The sequence below is a fragment of the Camelina sativa genome, chromosome 18 (assembly GCF_030686135.1).
Source record: "Camelina sativa cultivar CO46 ecotype springtype chromosome 18, ASM3068613v1".
Lineage (NCBI taxonomy): Eukaryota > Viridiplantae > Streptophyta > Magnoliopsida > Brassicales > Brassicaceae > Camelina > Camelina sativa.
Window position 1 is genome coordinate 3,231,443 of NC_141897.1, and position 20,076 is coordinate 3,251,518.

Here is a 20,076-nt window from a genome sequence, read left to right on the forward strand (position 1 = left end):
AATAGTATTAATTTGTGATATTAACAAGTTATGATTAGTTAAGTTATTCATTTCTTTTGTTTATTTTTGTCAACACTTTGGTATTCTAAATTTGAGAACAAACCATACAATTGCTTCTCGACCAAAAAGAAAAAAACCATACAATTGCTTAATTTACATTCTATGAATGAGCTACGTTAATTTCTTAAGCTTTTGTGGAAGATAAACATCAGTTATTGGATTCTTGGAGCAACATACATAAACTTTACGTATTATCAAACAAAAATTATCATATGTCTATCTTATTGAATGCATTTACTATGAATATAGATATGATTTCTTCTACGGTGATGATTGCAATGTTTGAATTTTCGTTGAGCCAATTATACAATTAAATTTATCCTACTTAAAATATAAATGCATAAGTTATAACAAATACTACGAAATTATAAACCATTGTAATTTATATATTTTATCATTGTGTAAATCATAACTTTATGATTAATATAATTTCAAAAATTTTAAAATCATATATTTAACATCAAATATATTAAAAATGTATTAAAAACATTGCGCAGATCTAACCTAGTTTATCATAAAATTGTGGAAGCACGGAGTTTCATCTCGAATATCGAAACCTGCAGACTAGAATCGAAGTATAACTGAAAATTTTACATTGTTTACAAGAAAAGAAAAAAAAACAAATGAAATATGCTACTACAGTGTCTGTATGGTCATATAAATTTGCTAAAAAGATTATTCTTCTTTTTATAATTATTGCAATATTCGATATCTTTGGTTATCACGTTGAAATGTTTCCACCGAAACAATCAAACACTTATACTCAAAATAAATATCACCACTGGCAAAAAAAAAAAAACGTAGCTTGAGTTTATACAATATTAATGGATCATATATATCTTACATTTAATTATAAATTGTAATTGTAAATATTATACGAAGTATGATATGGTTCGGTTTGGTATTAAATACTTTATAGTGGACCATATATATAATTAATGAAATGGTGGACTACACTTGAGAAAGCAAAAATGTACTTTACCTTTTAACCTATATTCTAGTTATTTTTTCGATTCTCTCGTTTTTTTTTCTTAATTATTGTTTATAATAAGAAAAAGACACAAGAGAATCGATGATAATTGCACGTCCCACTAATGACTTATTCAGCATCTCATCTTTTACTTTGGCGTTTCGCCACTTGTATTTCCTTTTTCCTTCGTGTCCGCCAAGTCCTCGGGACAAAAGAAGAAAGATAGAATTTCAAAACGACTAATAACAAATCAATAGAATTTCAAAACGACTAATAACAAATCAAGTGAGTTATATTAATATACTATGATTACAAAAACTAACATGAAAATAGATAGAAGGACCCACTATTTTAGTGAAAGTATCTTAATGTTCAATCTGTCAACCTTTTTTTTATAGGATTGTCTTCTGACTTGTTTCAGGTTTCTGTCGTTTCATTTATAATATATATATATATATATATATATATATATATTTTAATTTTATTCAATATTCGTTTTACTTTTTGCGTCTTTGCGATTTTAAGGTAAAACATTTTCTCTTCGGACAAGTTCTTTGCTTTTGTATAAAGTGACAATTGATTTGATCAAGGATGGTTCTCGCGAGATGGTTCTGGCTCCGGTCGTTCTCCATCCATGTACAATATGGAAAAAGTCTAGTAAAATCGATTTGAAAAAACAGTATATTGGTGGTACTAATGACGTTCTAAAAATACTGATGTTATTTATTATATATAAAAAAGAAATAATGCAAACTTTTATTTATTTATTTAGTGGATATCGTCTTCTTAACATAATGTTTATAGTTGAAGTCATTTTTAGTGTTTCGTTTACTCAAATTACGAATAGTTGAGTAAATTCTTTAAAAAGTATAGTTGAGTAAATTTTGTAACCATGATTGGACCTTTTATTATAGACCCCATTCTTTCCCAAAGCAAGGAAGAAGGCAAAGTCATCGTGGAGTGGGTCTCTTACACATCCACGTTTCAAACATCTCAAATGATGTGTTGATTGATTACTTTGTCTTTTGGGACCAAACTGAAAAATCTAGATATATAGAACGTATGATTGATTAGAGAGTACAACCATATTTTGTTTCATACTATACTTTTAGAAGTTTGATTTGACCGTCTCTGTCGTCGCTTCCAAGTTGTAATGATTCATCGCGAAGTCCAGTATTGAAGCATTACAGTTTATATTTCTTCGAAGGATACATTATATTCAAATATATTTTAGCTAGGTATATGTAGAACCTGACCATAGTAAACAACCCATGAAAATTTTCAGTTAACTCTACAACCACGATGAAGTTTAATCTATTGAGCATTGCGCGAAAAAAAAAACAAAAAAAAACCTCAACGTCAATTTTCAATAAATCAACTTCATCGTGGTTGTAGAGTCAACTGAATTTTTTCATGGGTTATTTACTATGGCAGGTTCTATCGACGTAGAGGTTTGTTTATTCATATAAAATTTAGACTGTTTTCAAAATTTCAGTCTAAAGTCTACCCTACCCGTTAGGTTAGAGTTTAGGAATCATCGTCCCACCTATCTAAATGGAATGATTCAAACGCACTCCATAATCAATTTGTCCCCACTAATACCGCCGCCTAAGTGTTTAACCACGACACGGTTTCAGATCTAATCACTCATTATTATAAAGTATATGTCTCTCATACTATATTTTATGACATAAAGAAAATCACTATCATGATTTACTTAATTTTGTGTATATTTTTGTCATGATTCCGACGGACAATCAACCTCTGTGCTAATCTTGAATTCAATTTGCTTTAATTAATGTTTAAAGTTGCACTGTTCATAATCAAATCACTATTACTTCAGACCAAGAAAAGAAAATCACTATTAGTTTCACACATGACACTCAGTTTGCTTTAATTAATGTTCCTGTTCATAAACTCTACTAGTTTCACATTACAATCAAATACTATATGACAGGCCATCGAGAAACTTCTTCACCTACTTCTCAGGCTAATTTACTAAATCTTTTCAAAAACCGTATTATGAATATGTGGAAGTTTTATATTGAAATCGGGCTAATTAAATAATATACAAACTAATAAAAAAATAACATTGACAAAATAATAATATTAGAAGTACGAACAGCAAACAAGTTGTAGTAATACATACGATTTTAATTCAACAAACAAACTAATCAATTAGTTACCAATTCATGTTGTGGATGCATGTCAAAGATGTTTATCATATGAAAATATTGAAAGATATGATTTGATTCGTTATAAACGCTAAATAATATCATCAGTTTCCAATGATTCTACGCCAGTTTAAAAAGATGACGAAGAATTTGCTTGAATATTTTAAAGCTGCCCAAACCCAATGACAATCTTAGGCGGCTATTATAATTTATAAGTAACTAAATCCAATTATGAAAAATGATAAGTTAAACGTCGAAATCAATATGAGCAGCAAGCAAAATGCTAATTTGAAGAAGACTATATAACTTAAATTGTGATCCGTCAAGATGCATGCACGCATAAGGTTATATATTAACTAAAGGGGTTTACCAAAAACTATCCTAATACTTAAACAAATATAATACATGGGATAATCCTTACGACATAGTAAACAATCTTTATGAATTTTAATAAATTTTGTATGATGGAATTAGTAGATAGGCTACAAAAAGATATAGTTTATATGTTTTTGGTTGGGTTTGTTACCGCCTTTGCTATACATGTTGGTTTTATAGCACCGGCCTCACTATAAATAATGTATTCTGTAATAATCACTAATTGTCCGATTGAGCAATAATATCTTCTTAAAGTAAATTAATTTATATGTTAGGAGAATTCTCGTAGAGATGACAGATAAATGTTTTGCATGATTGGACTGAAAAAGATGGTGAGAAAACCTCAAAACTTGAGCATCGACCTTTTCTATTTTTTTGTTTAATAAAATATAGTTTCCGTATATGTACTCGAGTCGAGACCTTCACGAAGCAATTTCTGTGTAATCATAATACATTAGATTTAAAATAAAATATTATTCTGGAAGAAGACTTTATTTGTTCGATATTCTAAATACAAAGAATTCCATCGAGTGCTATCATCATCATCATTCAATTTCATGTTTGGTTCATGTTGGTCAGTCATGAGATATGGATCGTGACAGCAAAACCTAATCTGTATAATATCAATATATCATCAAAATATCAAATACAAACCCTATAGCGGTTGGATTAGTTATCAAATTAATTAACATTGCTTTTATTAATTAGTATTCTAAGTTTTGTCATTAGTCTGTTGATAAGACGAATATAGTTTTAATGTGTGCTTCTTAATCTGACCCCTTCTCTATAGAAACTAAAAACAAGCTTTCATGTTTAAAGATCAAATGAATATGATGATTCCAAATTTGATAAAATTTTTGAATGGGCTTTTAAAAGTCCAATTCATATTGGTCATACAAAGAAAACCCCCTCTGGACATAAAATGGGATATGATACAAATAAACCTACTTTGGTTTTGGGCTGAAGTTGATTCTTCTTATTAAATGATTAATTAAAGGCTTCTTATACTGCGAGTGTAAGAAGAGTCTAGGACAAGTTAGAAAAGGCATATTGACATATCAATCAACATATCAACATATCAACGTCATCTTTGTCTCTAGTACTACCATCACCACCAAAAGAAGAATGAGGATGAAGCGGATCATTGCAGAAGAAAAGATTACGATCCCTGATTGTCTGTTCGAGAGATATTACATATAATATGAAAGTTATTCACAGTGTAGGAAATGTTAAGTTGGGTGAAGAACATTAAATGTAGAAGTAGAATAACCATGCACCATGCAATAGTCAGTGGGAACACAAAGAAAGGTGTCACAATTTTTGGTCAACTATAATATTTCTTTATTACTTTCTCTATATATTAGGCAAATTTTCTTAGAGATGTTATAGTCAGAGAAGAAGTCAACTTGTTTTCTAGATATTATTCGAAAACTAGTTTTGAGTTTTGACCAAACAAAAAAAAAACAACTTGTCAACTAGTTATATTGTAATCTTTTGCAACATCTATTTTTGGCCACTAAATTTTTGAGGAAAATGCCAAAAAGTACTTTTTTTGCAAAATATTAATCATACGATCAGTGACAATAATAATATCATCTGTCTAACTCTATAAAGTACTTTCAAATTCAACCCAAATATACACATAAGCTTCATCAGTCCATATAGCAAACTCAAACGAGATACGATAAAACTCCTTTTGTTTGCTCTTCGATATGGCAGGATCATCTTCTTTTTCTTCTTCTAATGTCTCATTGATCCCGACGGGACTTCAAGTGTTCATCAGTTACCGAGGAAAAGAGCTACACGATGGCTTCGTCAGCTTTCTATTGCGTGGCTTTAAAGACAAAAACATCAACGTGTTTACAAACGAGCAAGAAGAGAAGGGTAAAGACCTAATCAGCCCGTGTGATAGGATAAGTGAGTCAAGATTTGCGTTGGTTATCTTCTCCGAGGGGTACACCAAGTCAAAAAGGTGTTTGGACGAGCTGGTACATATCAAGGAACGCGTGGATCAAGGAAAACTTAGAGTGATTCCCATCTTCTACAAGCTTGATGCCACCGTGGTGAATGGTCTTAAAGGAAAATTCGGGGATAACTTCAGGGATCTGGTTGAAAGATATCAACATGAACCAAAAAGAATACAGAAATGGACGGAAGCTTTGAATTCAACTTCCCAAACATTTGACATGCCCTTGCCAGCATACAGGTCTCCCACTATATGTTCTTTATCAACATTATAATGGTAGCTAGCTAGATTGTATCATTTATTTAATGTGTTTGGATAACTTTCAGGATTCTGGAAGAAAAATATCGACATGAACCAGAAACATTCCAGCAATGGAAGTCAGCTTTGAATTCTATTTTCCCAAAGTTATCCTTGACTTTGTCAAATTACAGGTTTTTATTTTCCACTTTGATAAAATGGTGGATCTTCTTAATTAAGATATATATTTTTTTTTGTGTTCGGATACGAATTGAAGAAAGCTTTTTTTTTTTTGTTTATATATTTATTTTGCATATCAAAGTGAGACATCCGAGAACGATTTCATAAGCTTAATCTTCAAAGGAATGAATGGCAATAGAGGAGAAGAAAATAGTGACTGTTTATTGGTCCCAGCAAGGGGACTCAGTCTCAGTAAGCACGAGGCACCAAAGTAAGTTTTTCCTTAAAAACAGAACAGAAATCTACAAACATCAAAGCTTTTTATCGGTGAAAACATTACTGTTTTTTGTTTTCTTATTGGGTTGACTAGTATATCATATGAATAGCCAAATAATGTAATAAGTGAATAGTTGTGAGGGAATCAAAATAAACTAGAACTAAAAAAACTTTTTTTTTTAGTATAATTATAAAAACACTGAAAAGCTAAATTTAGTATAAGATCACATATATATATATATATCTATATCTATATTTCTAACACATTAGTATTATATAATGGAATTATTTTACCAACGTAAAAATTTGATAAATATTCGGAATTGTAAAAAATAGTGGAATCATATAGTATATATTTAATATGTGATAAACTGTCTTTTTTTTGGCATTGTCCTCTATATATATAAAGCTCTCTCATGGCTGCTTCGTCTTCGGTTGTGAGACCCAACTCGTTGGGGCCTCAAGTTTTCATCAACTTCCGGGGAATAGAATTGCGCAGAAACTTTATAAGCTTTCTCTACGCTGCCTTGAAAGAAGCGGATATAAACGTCTTCATAGACGAAGACGAGCATTTGGGATCAAATTTGGTTAACCTATTGAAAAGAATAGAAGAGTCTGAGATCGCTTTAGTGATCTTCTCCAAGGATTACACAAGTTCGCATTGGTGCTTAGATGAGCTGGCCAAGATCATGGAACGTAAGGATCAAGGCCGTCTCATAGTGGTTCCCATCTTCTACAAAATTGAACCTTACGTTGTGAAACAACTTAAAGGAGAATTTGGGGATTGTTATCGGGATATGAAACGCGGTCATCAACACCAACGAGACAGAACTCAGAAATGGAAGGAAGCTCTAGTGTCTATTCCCGAAATAAAAGGCATGGTCTTGCCAGAACGAAGGTACTTTTTCTTTTCTTTTTGTCAAGTAGAATATACATCTAGAACCTGATAAGCTTTCTCTTGTTGATATTTATATTTCACTTGTATGGTATGACAGTAACGTGACCGATAGAGAGTTCATAATCTCGATGGTCGACAAGATTCAGATATTGTTGGAGGATATGACCGGCAGAGGAAACCTAGAAAGAAACAGAACGATGTAATGTAACGAAACAAGGAGTTATTTGTGTGTTTAGTCTTTCTTTTTGTTTTTCCTTTTTTTCCTTCTTTAAAAATATTGTAAGCTTCTAGATTATTGTGCGTGACTTTCAAGTCTATGGGTTTGATTTAACCTCGGGTCGGTTGTGACCATGCCTATATAAGAGTTTTGTTTTTCTCTTTGATGTTTCCGATTTTGATAAGAAATCATGTGCTGATTCGAATAGCTTCATCAGATCTTCCAATGGTTGGAAGAAAACTCAAAATTTGTGAAAGTTCCCTACTGGAGTGGTTTGACCAAGTGTTTACTAATTTTTGTATACTAGGTTTGGGATTTGAATTTCAATGAATGTACTTTCTTGCAAATTAACCGTGGGAAACTTATGGGGAGGTCCAAAGTGTCGTTTGAAAAGCTGATCGTCGTAGTGTCGTGTGTTGCCGAGAGATCATGTCCATCATACGGGATGTCGTTCATGCATAACCGTCCGTTCTACATCCAAATATGAATCTGATACCAAATGATGCGGAGTAGAAGGTGTGAAACAGAGGTACAAGTTTTGTGACAAAGGCTTGAACTGCATGTGTGAAGATGACGATGGCTCTGTTTTAACACAAGAACAGTGGAGTATTAAAATTTAAATGATGGAATCAAAGGGGATAGAGATGAGAGTCCTCCTCTTACGTCCTACACAAGGTAAGATCTTTATGAGCAATTTAGGTGATCATAAGCTCTATTTATAGAGCTACGTAAAGACTCACGAAACTTAAACACCGACTCTTGCTTGCTGGGTGACATGAGATTCTTAAAGATGAATGATTTGTGTTGTTATATTACGTGACCTAAAGGTCTATATTTATACAAGTTACAGACGATCGAATTATGTAAATATCTCAACCAATAAGTAAATCTAAATATACATATTCTCCTAAATACTTGGCTATCAAGACTATCCTTAATATTGGGTAAGCAAACAGTAGATAAGGTCCATCAAGGTCAGGGGCAGACCTAGTAAGAGAGAAAATCTTCGGCGGAGTGCAACAGAGGAGAGCACGACGTGAGATGAAGAAGATACATTTATAGATTTCGAACATGCTTTAGGGAATCTTCAACCCTACACTATTTTAGAGTCAAATCTCTATTTTAGAGCAACATTTGCTCCAACCCTACTCTATATTTTATTCTAAAATAGAGAAAATGATAGGATTGCTCTATATATAGAGCAAATCTATTCTCACCTCTATTTTTTTTAGATTAACTCTATTTTAGAGTTGAAATTAGAGTGATACATTGGAGGAAAACGATGCTCTATTTTACAGAAAAAATAGAGATATACATAAAAAATAGAGATATACATTAGAGATGATCTTAGAACATATTCATGCGAGAATGTAGCTAGTCTGATACGAACAAGTAGGTCATATCACATGAGAATGTTTTCCAAAACCAAATCCAAAAAGGCAAATCGGTAACATTTGTGGATCGTGGTTAAACCGGTCGTTAACCTTTGACTTCACAAATGAAATTTGAGCACATAACTAAATTTAACGGTTTTAACCGTGGGTTTAATACGGTTAAAGAAACAAGTTAAACCGAAAGGGAGATTGAATTACGGTTGAACCGGTACAGTTGAACTGGTACGGTTAAGAGGACATTGAGATAAACCCTTATTTTGTGAAGCTCCGGGAGAGAAGTTGATCACCGACGCACGGGAGGAGAGATGGCACCACAAGGCTTCGTGGAGAGTTAATGGCCGCTCCTCCTACCTTGTCACGGATCTTTGAAATCATCGATTCTCTTGAGATCTATTTTGGTTCCTATGTGTTCCTCTCTGTTTCCTCAATGATCCTATGTCTCTGTCTCAGAGCTTCGAGATCTTTCTTCTCTATGTTTGAGGTAAATATATGATTCTAGACTTGAAAATATGTTCATGAATCTAGAAGACATTGTAAGAGATAAACCCATAAAATTAAAATTGATCTTCGTATTCGTCGGCGAGTTAGAACATAAAAGGATTGATTGGTTTTTTTTGTTTGGTATTAAATATGATTTACATGTTAGGCATTTTTGCTTAGGTGTATTAATTGTTATAATTTGACTGGTTATTTATTTTAAATGAAGTGTCAGCATATACTGTTGGATATGGGCTTTGCCCCCAACATTTTGGCGTCCACCGTGGAGCCGAACGGAATCCTTTCATTTAACGAATAGAGTTTGAAAACAAAGGTGTTTTCGGAAAATCAGAAGCATGTCTCACACCGATCTCTCAAGTAACGAAAGCGTCGGCTCCTCCGCGCCACGATCTCCCGAAGCTCGCGTTGTGTCTCCTAGGCGAACCATTTGGGGGCGCACCCGTCCGAGGACAAACAGCTCCAAGGCGTCAATGGGACTGCAGTAGCTACGCTAGAGGACGCAACGCTCACTGACCGCGCAGCCGTAGGCGCTACGCGCGTCGCTCCAACCAACGGCGCTACGCCTTATGTCCGTGCGACCACTAACATCAATCCAACCGACCGCGAAGCCGAAGGCGCTACACACGTCACTCCAACCAACGGCGCTATGCCTCCTGTCCGTGTAACCCCTAATGTCAATCCAGTCGACCGCAAAGCCGTAGGCGCTACGCGCAACGATCCGACAAATGGCGTTATCCCACCTGGTCGTGTAGCTGCTGGCGACACTCCGAATAACCGCGAAGCTATAGGCACTACGCCCATAGCTCATCGTCACCACACATCCGCACGCGTTAACATCAGCCAAGCCGCACTCAATGAAACCGTACGAAGAAGCCTGGATCGGATGAGTGGCCAAGTAGTGCAACAAGCGTCCCAAGGACAGAGTAACCACGCAAGGCGTCATGGGCGACAATCTGAGCCTCGAAACGAACAGAATGAAGACGCTATATGATGTGAGCAACAGACCGGAGACGCGGCCAGGAACACTCGCACCAGACCCGGACACCAACGGAACACTTGTATCACCCGCGGGACAACTCAGAGCCAACATGCCGAGGATCACTCCCGGTGCAAACCACACGGAGCAAAAGCTCATCCAGGACTTCCAAGCAAAGGATCAACCACTTCGTCCAAGCCTTCGTCCAAGAAGACCAAAAGATCGACTCGGTTAAGGCAACCATCGGCGAGACCGTCTGTACGGTAGGATCATGACTTGTACTCTTTTTCCTTACTTCGGGGTTTTCCCATGAGGTTTACCGGAGAAGGTTTTAACGAGGCGACGAGTCCTACCGCACAACGCCGCGTTTAACCCAAGGACACATGCAACGCCGCGTTTAACATCGGTGACATGGCAATCCGCACTCGACCTAAGGATGCGGCCTTTCTTTTGTCTTTTTCCATTAAACTTTGCGTTTTGAACTTATCTAGAGTCTTCCCTTGTGAACGTTGGAATAGTGTGACGTGTGGCCTTGTTTAAACCACATAGAGGGCGATGTGTTCACCGTCTGTGGAGACGCGTCAAGGGAAACGTGTGCGGACCATAGCGAGTCCGCGTGTCCATAGTCCCCTCTAAACCCTTACACTATTTAAACTCCCAACGCCCCTAGCTTAGACTCTTTAGACTTGAATGAAATCATAATTTTCCAAAGAGTGAATCTTTGCTTCTTGTCTCAACCCTCTTTCTTGCAACAAAGTCCAAGACTTGGCTTGAAAGAAACCCTAGAAGGATCGATCAAGGATCGCTCTTCTTCTAGTCGGCGTACGATGCTCACCACCGCTCGTGTACACTGTCGGTTCAATCCGTACCGCTTCCCGCACACGGCGTTCTTTGATCGTTAGTTGTGTCCCACTTCGATTCCATCATACCCTAGAGAACCGAGGTCGAGTTTCTTACTCGGTTCACTAGCCACCGTCCGTACTCCCTAGTCCGTATGTCCGCTACCGAGTTCAGCCGTCCGTACCATCGATTTCACACCTCCTTACGTTCTATTCCGTATTCTACTCGTCCATTTCCCCTCAAAACTCGTCTCCATAACTCATCCTCTTTCGACTCTCATCCCACCTTCCTGTGTCCGAGAAAAGTACCTACCTTTCCGTCCGTCCAACGATGTAGAACTCCGTCCAACCTCTAGGCCTTCCGGCATTCACATCAGCTGGTATCAGAGCTAAAAGGTTCTACCCAAAGGATGTATCTTTCTGAAACCCCAGATCTTTTCTCTTCTATCGTTACAATTTTCGTTTTTGTCAAGTGCGGTTCCTTATTTGCGTCTTTAGGGTCGCTTAGATCTGGTAGTACCACCGTTAGATCGTTTGTTTTTGTGTTTGTTCATCTTGTTTATCTGATTGTTCATCACTGTTCTTGACTAGGACGCGTTAGATCCATAAAGTATAGTGTTTTTGTCTCTAGTTTGTGTTGTGGTCCCAAAAGTTTACTTTTTGTGCGTGTGTTTGCTTTTAGGGGCGTGTGGTTGCTTTTTGTTAGTTATAGGTTGTACATTTGCCTTGCTGTCATATCAATCATTGACTGTCCAAATAATATCTTATCCAGCAACTTTGGACGCGTTTACTCACGAATATTCATTTTGTTTGACGTGGTACGTGACTCACTCGGCCAGCACATCGCGTACGGACCAAGTCCACTTCATCGTTCGAGAACCATCTCCCGATCGTGATATCAACTGTCTGTGACCTGAAGTCAGCTCTTTACATCAACCGTTCGAGATTTCAGTCCATCCATCAACCCCAAACACCGTACCACCGTCAGTCCATACGACCACCGTCTGTACCACGGACACTATGGACGCACAACAACCACCGGGGGTTCCATTACCACCGCCGGAGATCGGTGCCACCTTAACGGCCCTTCGCAACGGCATAGAACAACTAGCCAAACGAATGGTCCGACTTGAACTCGCCAACCCTCCGAGAGAGGATCCACCGCCCGTACGAAGACAGGGACACAAGCCGGAACAGAGTGACCAGTCCGACGACGAGTATGAGCCGCGTCCAAGGCAACGGAACCATCGCGATGACCGATACAAAGATGCTCCACGTCTGATCGAACCGGGGCACAAGCTGTCCGCTCTGACCTTTGCCGGCAAGTCCGACCCTAAGGCGTACCTCGACTGGGAGAGCCGAAAGGATCACATCTATTGTTGCTACAACTACCCGGAGATACGCAAGATTTCTTATGCCGTGGCAAAATTCACCGACTATGCGCTCACATGGTGGGACCTCTTGGTTGCTGAACAGCATCACAACCATGACCGGCCTATTGCCACTTGGGAAGTCATGAAAGCCGTTATGAGGCGTCGCTACGTCCCACCGCTCTATCACCGCGAGCTCTAAAAGAAATTTCGGAGACTCAATCAAGGCTCGCGGTCCGTTGAGGAGTATTACGAGGAGTTCGAACACCTAAGCAACCGACTCCAAGTAGAAGATACCGAGGAGTCCCTCATGGCCAGTTTCTCGATGGTCTACAAGATCGAATCTCGCGGAAGGTCGAGCGTCAACCGTACCAAGGATTTGAGGAACTATTGCATCTTTCGATGCAAATAGAGACCCAAATCAAGAAGAAGCTCGCAACTGAAAGCCAACCCCGAGGACAAGGTGTTCCTAACTGGTCGCCAAACGCATCGCCATCCAACCGGGCACAAGAGAAGTCTAAATTGGCCGTTGTCGACTCGCGGTTTAAGCCTAACGATCCGACCAGGGAAAGCTGACAAGATCCCCGCAAGACGACCAATGACGTGCGGAGCCGAGACATCATTTGTTACAAATGCCAAGGCCAAGGCCATTATGCCCGCGACTGTCCGAACGCCCGTACCATGATCATCACCGAGTCCGAAGGAGTATTGACCGAGGGACAAGACCAAGATATGGCAGACATGGAGGAGGCCATAGCCGAACCCGACAATGGGGAACTTCTCATGATCTGACGTATCCTCGATGAGCCGGATGACTCCAACCAGCGCGACAATATCTTTCACACGCGACGGTGAGCGGGAAGGTATGTGGCTTGATCATTGACGGAGGCTCCTACACGAATGTAGTACCTATAAGCTTAAGTGGTTAGACGATAAGACCGTGATACGCGTGAAGGACCAAGTCCTCGTACCATTTATTGTAGGACCGTACAAGGACCAAGTCCTATGTGATGTAGTAACGATGTAAGCTAGCCACCTCTTGTTAGGCAGACCATGGCAGTTTGATAAGGGAACATTGCATTGCGGCCGCACCAACCAGTATACGTTTGTACCCGATAACAAACGTATAAACCTAAAAACCTTAACTCCAACACAAGTTAGGGGAATGCAAATGAAGCTTTCTAAAGATTCGGACCCTAAAATGAACTTCCTAATTCAGTCAAGTGACGTTAGAAAGTCTATTAGGGACTCCAACCAAGTCTTATTGATGGTTTTTAGAGATTTTTTGGTTGAAGGAACATGCGACTTAGAGGACACACTTCTGGACGTCATTAAGGACGTGCTTAGGAGATACTCGGACGTGTTCCCGGATGAACTGCCCGAAGGCTTACCACCACTCAGGGGCATTGAGCACCAAATTAAATTGGTTCCCATAGCACAATTTCCCAACCGTCCCGCGTACCGAGTAAACTCGGACAAAGCCAAGGAGTTAGAGCAACAAGTGTCCGAGCTCATGTCCCATGGCTATGTCCGAGAAAGCCTTAGCCCATGTGCCATCCCCGTCCTGCTTGTTCCGAAGAAAGACGGATAATGGCGCATGTGCGTCGACTGCCGGACCGTAAACAACATCACGATCAAGTACCGGCACCCTATTCCGCGACTGGACGACATGTTGGACGAGTTGAGCGGTTCAACCATTTTCTCCAAGATCAACCTCAAAAGTGGTTACCACCAAGTGAGGATGAAGGAAGGAGATGAATGGAAAACCGCCTTCAAAACCAGGCAAGGTTTGTACTTTGTACGAATGATTGGTTATGCCATTCGGTTTAAGTAACGCACCCTCTACCTTTATGCGGTTAATGAACCATGTTTTGAGAGCCTTTATCAACAAGTTCGTTGTTGTTTATTTCGATGATATCCTCGTTTATAGCTCTTGCCTTTCAGACAATGTCGATCACTTGGAGCATGTTTTAAACACTCTCCGCGAAAAGCAACTGTACGCCCAACTTGAAAAAGTGCGTCTTTGCTGCTAATGAACTTGTCTTCTTTGGTTTTGTTGTCAGTGAACAGGGGCTAAAGGTAGATGGCGAGAAGATCCGAGCCATAGAAGATTGGCCCACACCAACTAGCATCTCCCAAGTCCGATCGTTCCACAGACTAGCCAGCTTTTACCGCCGTTTTGTACGAGAATTCAGCACCGTCGCCGCACCCCTTACCGCGGTGATCAAGAAGAACCAGGAGTTCAAGTGGGGAGCCGAACAAGAACGAGCCTTCTCGGAACTCAAGAAGCGTCTCACTCAAGCTCCTCTCCTTGTCCTGCCCGACTTCAATAAGACTTTCGAGGTGGAATGTGGCGCATCCGGCGTTGGCATTGGAGTCGTTCTCACACAAGGCGGTAAACCAGTGGCCTATTTCAGCGAGAAGCTCAGCGGTGCAACCCTCAACTATTCCACTTATGACAAGGAGCTGTACGTGCTGGTCCGTGCCATGGAGACTTGGCAGCATTACTTGCTAGCTCGGGAGTGTGTAATTCACATGGACCATGAGACTTTGAAGCATTTGCGCGGCCAAACCAATCTCAAGAAGAGGCATGCTAAATGGTTGGAGTTCAGCAACATCGTAGCCGATGCCCTTTCCCGAAGCACGCCTTGACCACTACCATGGACGCCAAAGTATTGGGGTTTGAGAGCATGAAGGACACATACACAGATGATGCTGAGTTTAGGGAATGTTTCAAGAACTTTGGCAAAGGAAACTATGCGGAGTTCTATGTGTATGAGGGCTACTTATTTAGAGGGCGGCGCATTTGCATACCAGCCGGCTCTATCCACGACCTATTGATCCGAGAAGCGCATAGTGGAGGTCTGACCGGACATTTTAGCGTGGCCAAAACTCTAGCACTGCTAGAAGAGCACTTCTTCTGGCCAGGGATGCAGAGCATGATCGAGAAACATTGCGGGCAGTGCGTAGTGTGCCGAGCCTACAAATCCACAACTCATCCCCACGGACTCTACACCTTGTTACCGGTCTTGACAGGTCCTTGGGTCGACTTGTCCATGGACTTTGTCCTCGGATTGTCACCCATACATCGGAAGGACACCATTTTTGTAGTGGTTGGTCGTTTCTCCAAAATGGCCCACTTCATCCCATGCCACAAGAGCAACGACGCAATGCACTTAGCCAACCTATTCTTTAGCCTTGTGGTCCATCTTTACGGTCTTCCCCGGACGATCATTTCGGACCGGGAACCAAGATTCCTTGGTCACTTCTGGCGTACTTTGTGGAAGAAACTGGAGACAAAGTTACTCTATTCCACCGCCGCACACCCTCAAACCGACGGACAGACCGAAGTTGTCAACCTGACCCTTGGTACGTTACTACGTACAACTATTGCGAGCAACAAAGGGACTTGGTTAGAATGCATCCCACTCATCGAGTTTGCCTACAACCAAGTGGTCATTCGGCCACCAAGAAGTCACCGTTCGAGGTCGCCAATGGGTTCAAACAATTGACCCGATGGACTTGTTACCATTGCCTCCAGACGAGACCGAATGCCAAGACGGAGCCACTAAGGTCGAACTGGTCAAACGTTTGGACGAAGAAGTCCGAGCCAACATCGAGAGGAGGAACGAACAATATGCCCGTTACGCCAACAAAGGACGCAAGGAAATGCTCTGCCAACCTGGCGAATGGGTGTGGCTACACATTCGGCCGGAGAGGTTCGCCTCGAAAAGGAAGGACAAGCTCAGCCCGCGAGGCGACGGACCCTTCCGGATCTTCGAGAAGATCAACGACAATGCCTATCGACTTGACCTGCCTGGTGAGTACCACACATCAACATCGTTTAATGTTGCTGATCTTGTTTCGTTTGATGCAGGTGATGACAAAGATGTTTTGGGGACAAAACCTTCGCAAGGGGGAGGGAATAGCTGATGTGAACGCCGGACGGCCTAGAGGCTCGGACGGAGTTCTACATCGTTGGACGGACGGAATGGTAGGTACTTTTTTCAGACACAGGAAGGTGGGATGAAGGTAGAAAAAGGATGAGTTATCAAGACGAGTTTTGAGGGGAAATGGACGAGTAGAATACGGAAGGAGGTGTGAAATTGATGGTACGGACGGCTGAACTCGGTAGCGGACAGACGGACCGGGGAGTACGGACGGTGGCTAGTGAACCGAGTAAGAAACTCGAGCTCGGTTCTCTAGGGGATGATGGAATCGAAGTGGGACACAACTAACGATCAAAGAACGTCGTGAGCAGGAGGCGGTATGGATTGAACTGACGGTGGTGAGCGTCGTACGCGGATTAGAAGAAGAGCGATCCCGGATCGATCCTTCTAGGGTTTCTTTCAAGCCAAATCTCGGACTTTGTTGCGAGAAAGAGGGTTGAGACAAGAAGCAAAGATTCACTCTTTGGAAAATTATGATTTCATTCAAGTGTAAAGAGTTTAAGCTAGGGGCGTTGGGAGTTTAAATAGTGTAAGGGTTTAGAGGGGCTAGGGACACGCGGACTCGCTATGGTTCGCACACGTTGCCCTTGACGGGTCTCCATAGACGGTGAACACGTCGCCCTCTATGTGGTTGATCCTTTGCTTAGAAGTCCTGGATGAGCTCTTTCTCCGCTTAGTTGCACCGGGAGTGATCCTCGGCATGTTGGCTCCGAGTTGTCCCGCGGGTGATACAAGTGTTCCGCTGGTGTCCGGGTCTGGTGCAAGTGTTCTTGGCTGCGTCTCCAGTCCGGTGCTCACATCACTAAGGCTCCACACTCCGCGAGCTGAGCACCACACTCTGCGAGCTGAGCACCACACTCCGCGAGCTGAGCACCACACTGCGCGAGCTGAACACCCCATTCCACGCTCTGAGCACCACACTAACGGAAGGCCCTGACTCTCATTGATTGTCGTTGGACCCAGTGGCGAGCAGCCAAGAGTGCATTTCCAAACTGACTAGATGCTCATGGATCAACGTGCATTTCCAAATTGACTCGAGAGCGCTGAGAATCGTGCCCTTCAGTATGAATTTCAGCAGATGTAATCTCGGATGAAGAAGATTACGTCTCAGATGCACCGCGTAACAAGCGTGACACCAGAGCTCGAAACCGTGCTAGCAGAGGCGCGACGTTCACCTTTCACTATGAGAGTATCAGGTGTCAGAGTAAGACGCAACCCCGATACCAACAAGAACAAGCCGATACGATACGACGGAAAGGGGGATCCCACTGTCTTCCTGAAGTCGATGTCCATCCATATTGGTAGTTCGTACTTTTCACCAGAAGAGGAAGACGCGGGATGTTGTCAACTGTGCGTCGAAAGCTTAACTGGTGAAACATTGAACTGGTTTTCAAGGCTGAAGGCCAATTCGATCGATGGCTATGAAGCACTCACAACTGCCTTCCTTCAGCATCATCAATGCTTCATGCATGTCCGTGCATCAAATGCCGACTTATGGAGAATGCACCAGAAGCAAAACGAGTCGCTGCGAACTTTCATGGCCAGGTTCAAAGGAGTCGTATCTCAGCTCGCTATCAGCGATGACGCCGCAATAGGAGCTCTAAAAAAAGCACTTGCTCGCGGAACCATTTTCAAGGAAGACCTAACAATCTTACCCGTCACATCCTTGGGCGAAGTCCTTGCACGCGCAAACCAATACATCAAGGTGGAGGAAGACCAAGGAAAAGGAAACCCCAATCAGACTGATGCGGTAGAAAAAGTGCCCGAAAAAACCCCAAGCTCGAAAAACAAGACTGTAGAAGAGTAATATGAGCCTCGCCAGCATTACAATAGAGACTATGCCAAGGGTGAGAAAGGAAGGAAGGCGATGATGTTCGCTATCGATGAAAATGAGGAACAGCAAGGCAAGCGTTGGTCCTACCTACAAAGGCAAACACGGTTATTGCGAATTCCACAAATTTGGCGGACATTCCACGAAAGACTACAAAACAGTTCAATACCTTCTGCTTCACAAGTACAAGAGAGGTGACATCGATGTAGAGCGAGAACGGAGAAAGGTTAACGCGCATAAGGATAACACGTACTGTTTGGCAGACCAGCAACAACACGAAAGGCAGCAGGAAGAGGAAGCAGCGACACAAAATGACCGAGCATATGCACAGAATGACCGAGCACGAGATATCGCTCGCCTGCCTCCACCCCTGAAACGAAACCATGACGCGGAAGGACACGACGAACCACCAGCTCCTCGCCAAAGGATCAACATGATCATGGGCGGCTTGTCAACATGTCGCGACTCTGTTGGGTCAATCCAAGCTTACTGCCGCAAAGCAGAAACAAAACGCAGGTGGCACTCCCATAGCAGCATGTTCGGTCAATGTGATATTCAAGGACGTTCTGATCCAGATGGAGATTGATCTTCGCAGCACGACTCATGAAACGCAACCACTGACGGGATTCGATGGCGTAACTATAATGACGGTTGGAACCATAACGCTTCCAATTTATGTCGGCGGAACAATGCAATGTTTCAAATTTGCAATTGTGGACAAACCCATCGTCTACAATGTCATTTTGGGAAAACCCTGGCTTCACAAGATGCACGCCGTCGCTTCAACTTACCATAATGCGTCAAGTTTCCAAATGCATACGGTTATACGCGGCGCAGAGACCCTCTGATGGCACGGACTTGTTTCATCATCGAGAAAAAGATGCGCAATGCAAGAGAATTTGTGATTGCCGAATCAGAGCCATTGGGAGATCCACGCACACCTCCTTTGAAAGAATCTGTGATACAAGTAAACATCAATTTCTCCGATCCCAAACGCTGCATGGGCATCGAGACCGAGCTACCAATTGCTCTAAAGGATGAACTTGTTCAATTCTTACAAAAGAACGCAACCACATTCGCCTGGTCGATAGACCATATGACCGGTATCGTTCCTGGCATTACCAGCCACAAACTCAACGTCGATCCAACTTACAAACCCGTTAAGCAAAAGCGTCGGTCTAAAGGTGCGGAATGAACAACTGCGGTAAATGACGAGGTACAAAAGCTACTTGATGCAGGGTCAATCACTGAAGTTCGCTATCTAGACTGGATGGGTAATCCGGTACGTGGAGAGTGTGCGTCGACTTCACAGACCTCAACAAAGCTTGTCCGAAAGACAGCTTTCCCCTTCCGTGCATTGATCAGCTCGTCGAAGCCACAACCAGAAACGAATTGTTAAATTTCAAGGATGCGTTCTCAGGCTACAACAAAATAATGATGCACAAGGATGACCGTGAGAAGACTGTGTTTATTACTGAACAAGGCACTTTCTGCTACAGAGTCATGCCCTTTGGATTAAATAACGCGGGAGCAACGTATCAGCGACTAGTAAACCAGATGTTCGCAAGTCAACTTGGGAAGACAAGGGAAGTATACATTGATGATATGCTCGTCAAGTTAGCTCAGGCCACTGATCATGTCGCACACCTGAAGCAGTGCTTCGAGATTCTCAACAAGTATAGCATGAAACTGAACACGGCGAAGTGCATGTTTGGCGTAACTTCCGGCGAGTTCTTGGGATACCTCGTTACGAAGCGCGAAATAGAAGCGAATCCAAAGCAGATCTCGGCAATCATCAACCTTCCGTCTCCAAAAAATACCCGCAAGGTACAACATCTTACAGGGCGCATTGCCGCATTGAACCG

General features: G+C 41.5%; 3 protein-coding genes across 3 annotated transcripts; all 3 read left to right on the top strand.

Annotated features, from left to right (window-relative positions):
- The first annotated feature begins 5,093 nt into the window (after nt 1-5,093).
- Nucleotides 5,094-7,514, top strand: LOC104760431 (uncharacterized). Its single transcript, XM_087497639.1, has 5 exons — nt 5,094-5,785; nt 5,872-5,976; nt 6,105-6,233; nt 6,648-7,136; nt 7,234-7,514. The coding sequence occupies exons 1-5, from the start codon at nt 5,292-5,294 to the stop codon at nt 7,337-7,339; spliced, it is 1,323 nt and encodes a 440-aa protein (XP_087353765.1). The 5' UTR covers nt 5,094-5,291; the 3' UTR covers nt 7,340-7,514.
- Nucleotides 7,515-13,241: 5,727 nt separating this feature from the next.
- Nucleotides 13,242-14,021, top strand: LOC147921441 (uncharacterized). Its single transcript, XM_087497687.1, has 2 exons — nt 13,242-13,293; nt 13,477-14,021. Exons 1-2 carry the CDS (start codon nt 13,242-13,244, stop codon nt 14,019-14,021), a joined length of 597 nt encoding a protein of 198 aa, XP_087353813.1.
- A 3,449-nt stretch (nt 14,022-17,470) lies between these two features.
- Nucleotides 17,471-18,187, top strand: LOC147921442 (uncharacterized). Its single transcript, XM_087497688.1, has one exon. It carries the CDS (start codon nt 17,471-17,473, stop codon nt 18,185-18,187), a length of 717 nt encoding a protein of 238 aa, XP_087353814.1.
- Nucleotides 18,188-20,076: the final 1,889 nt, after the last annotated feature.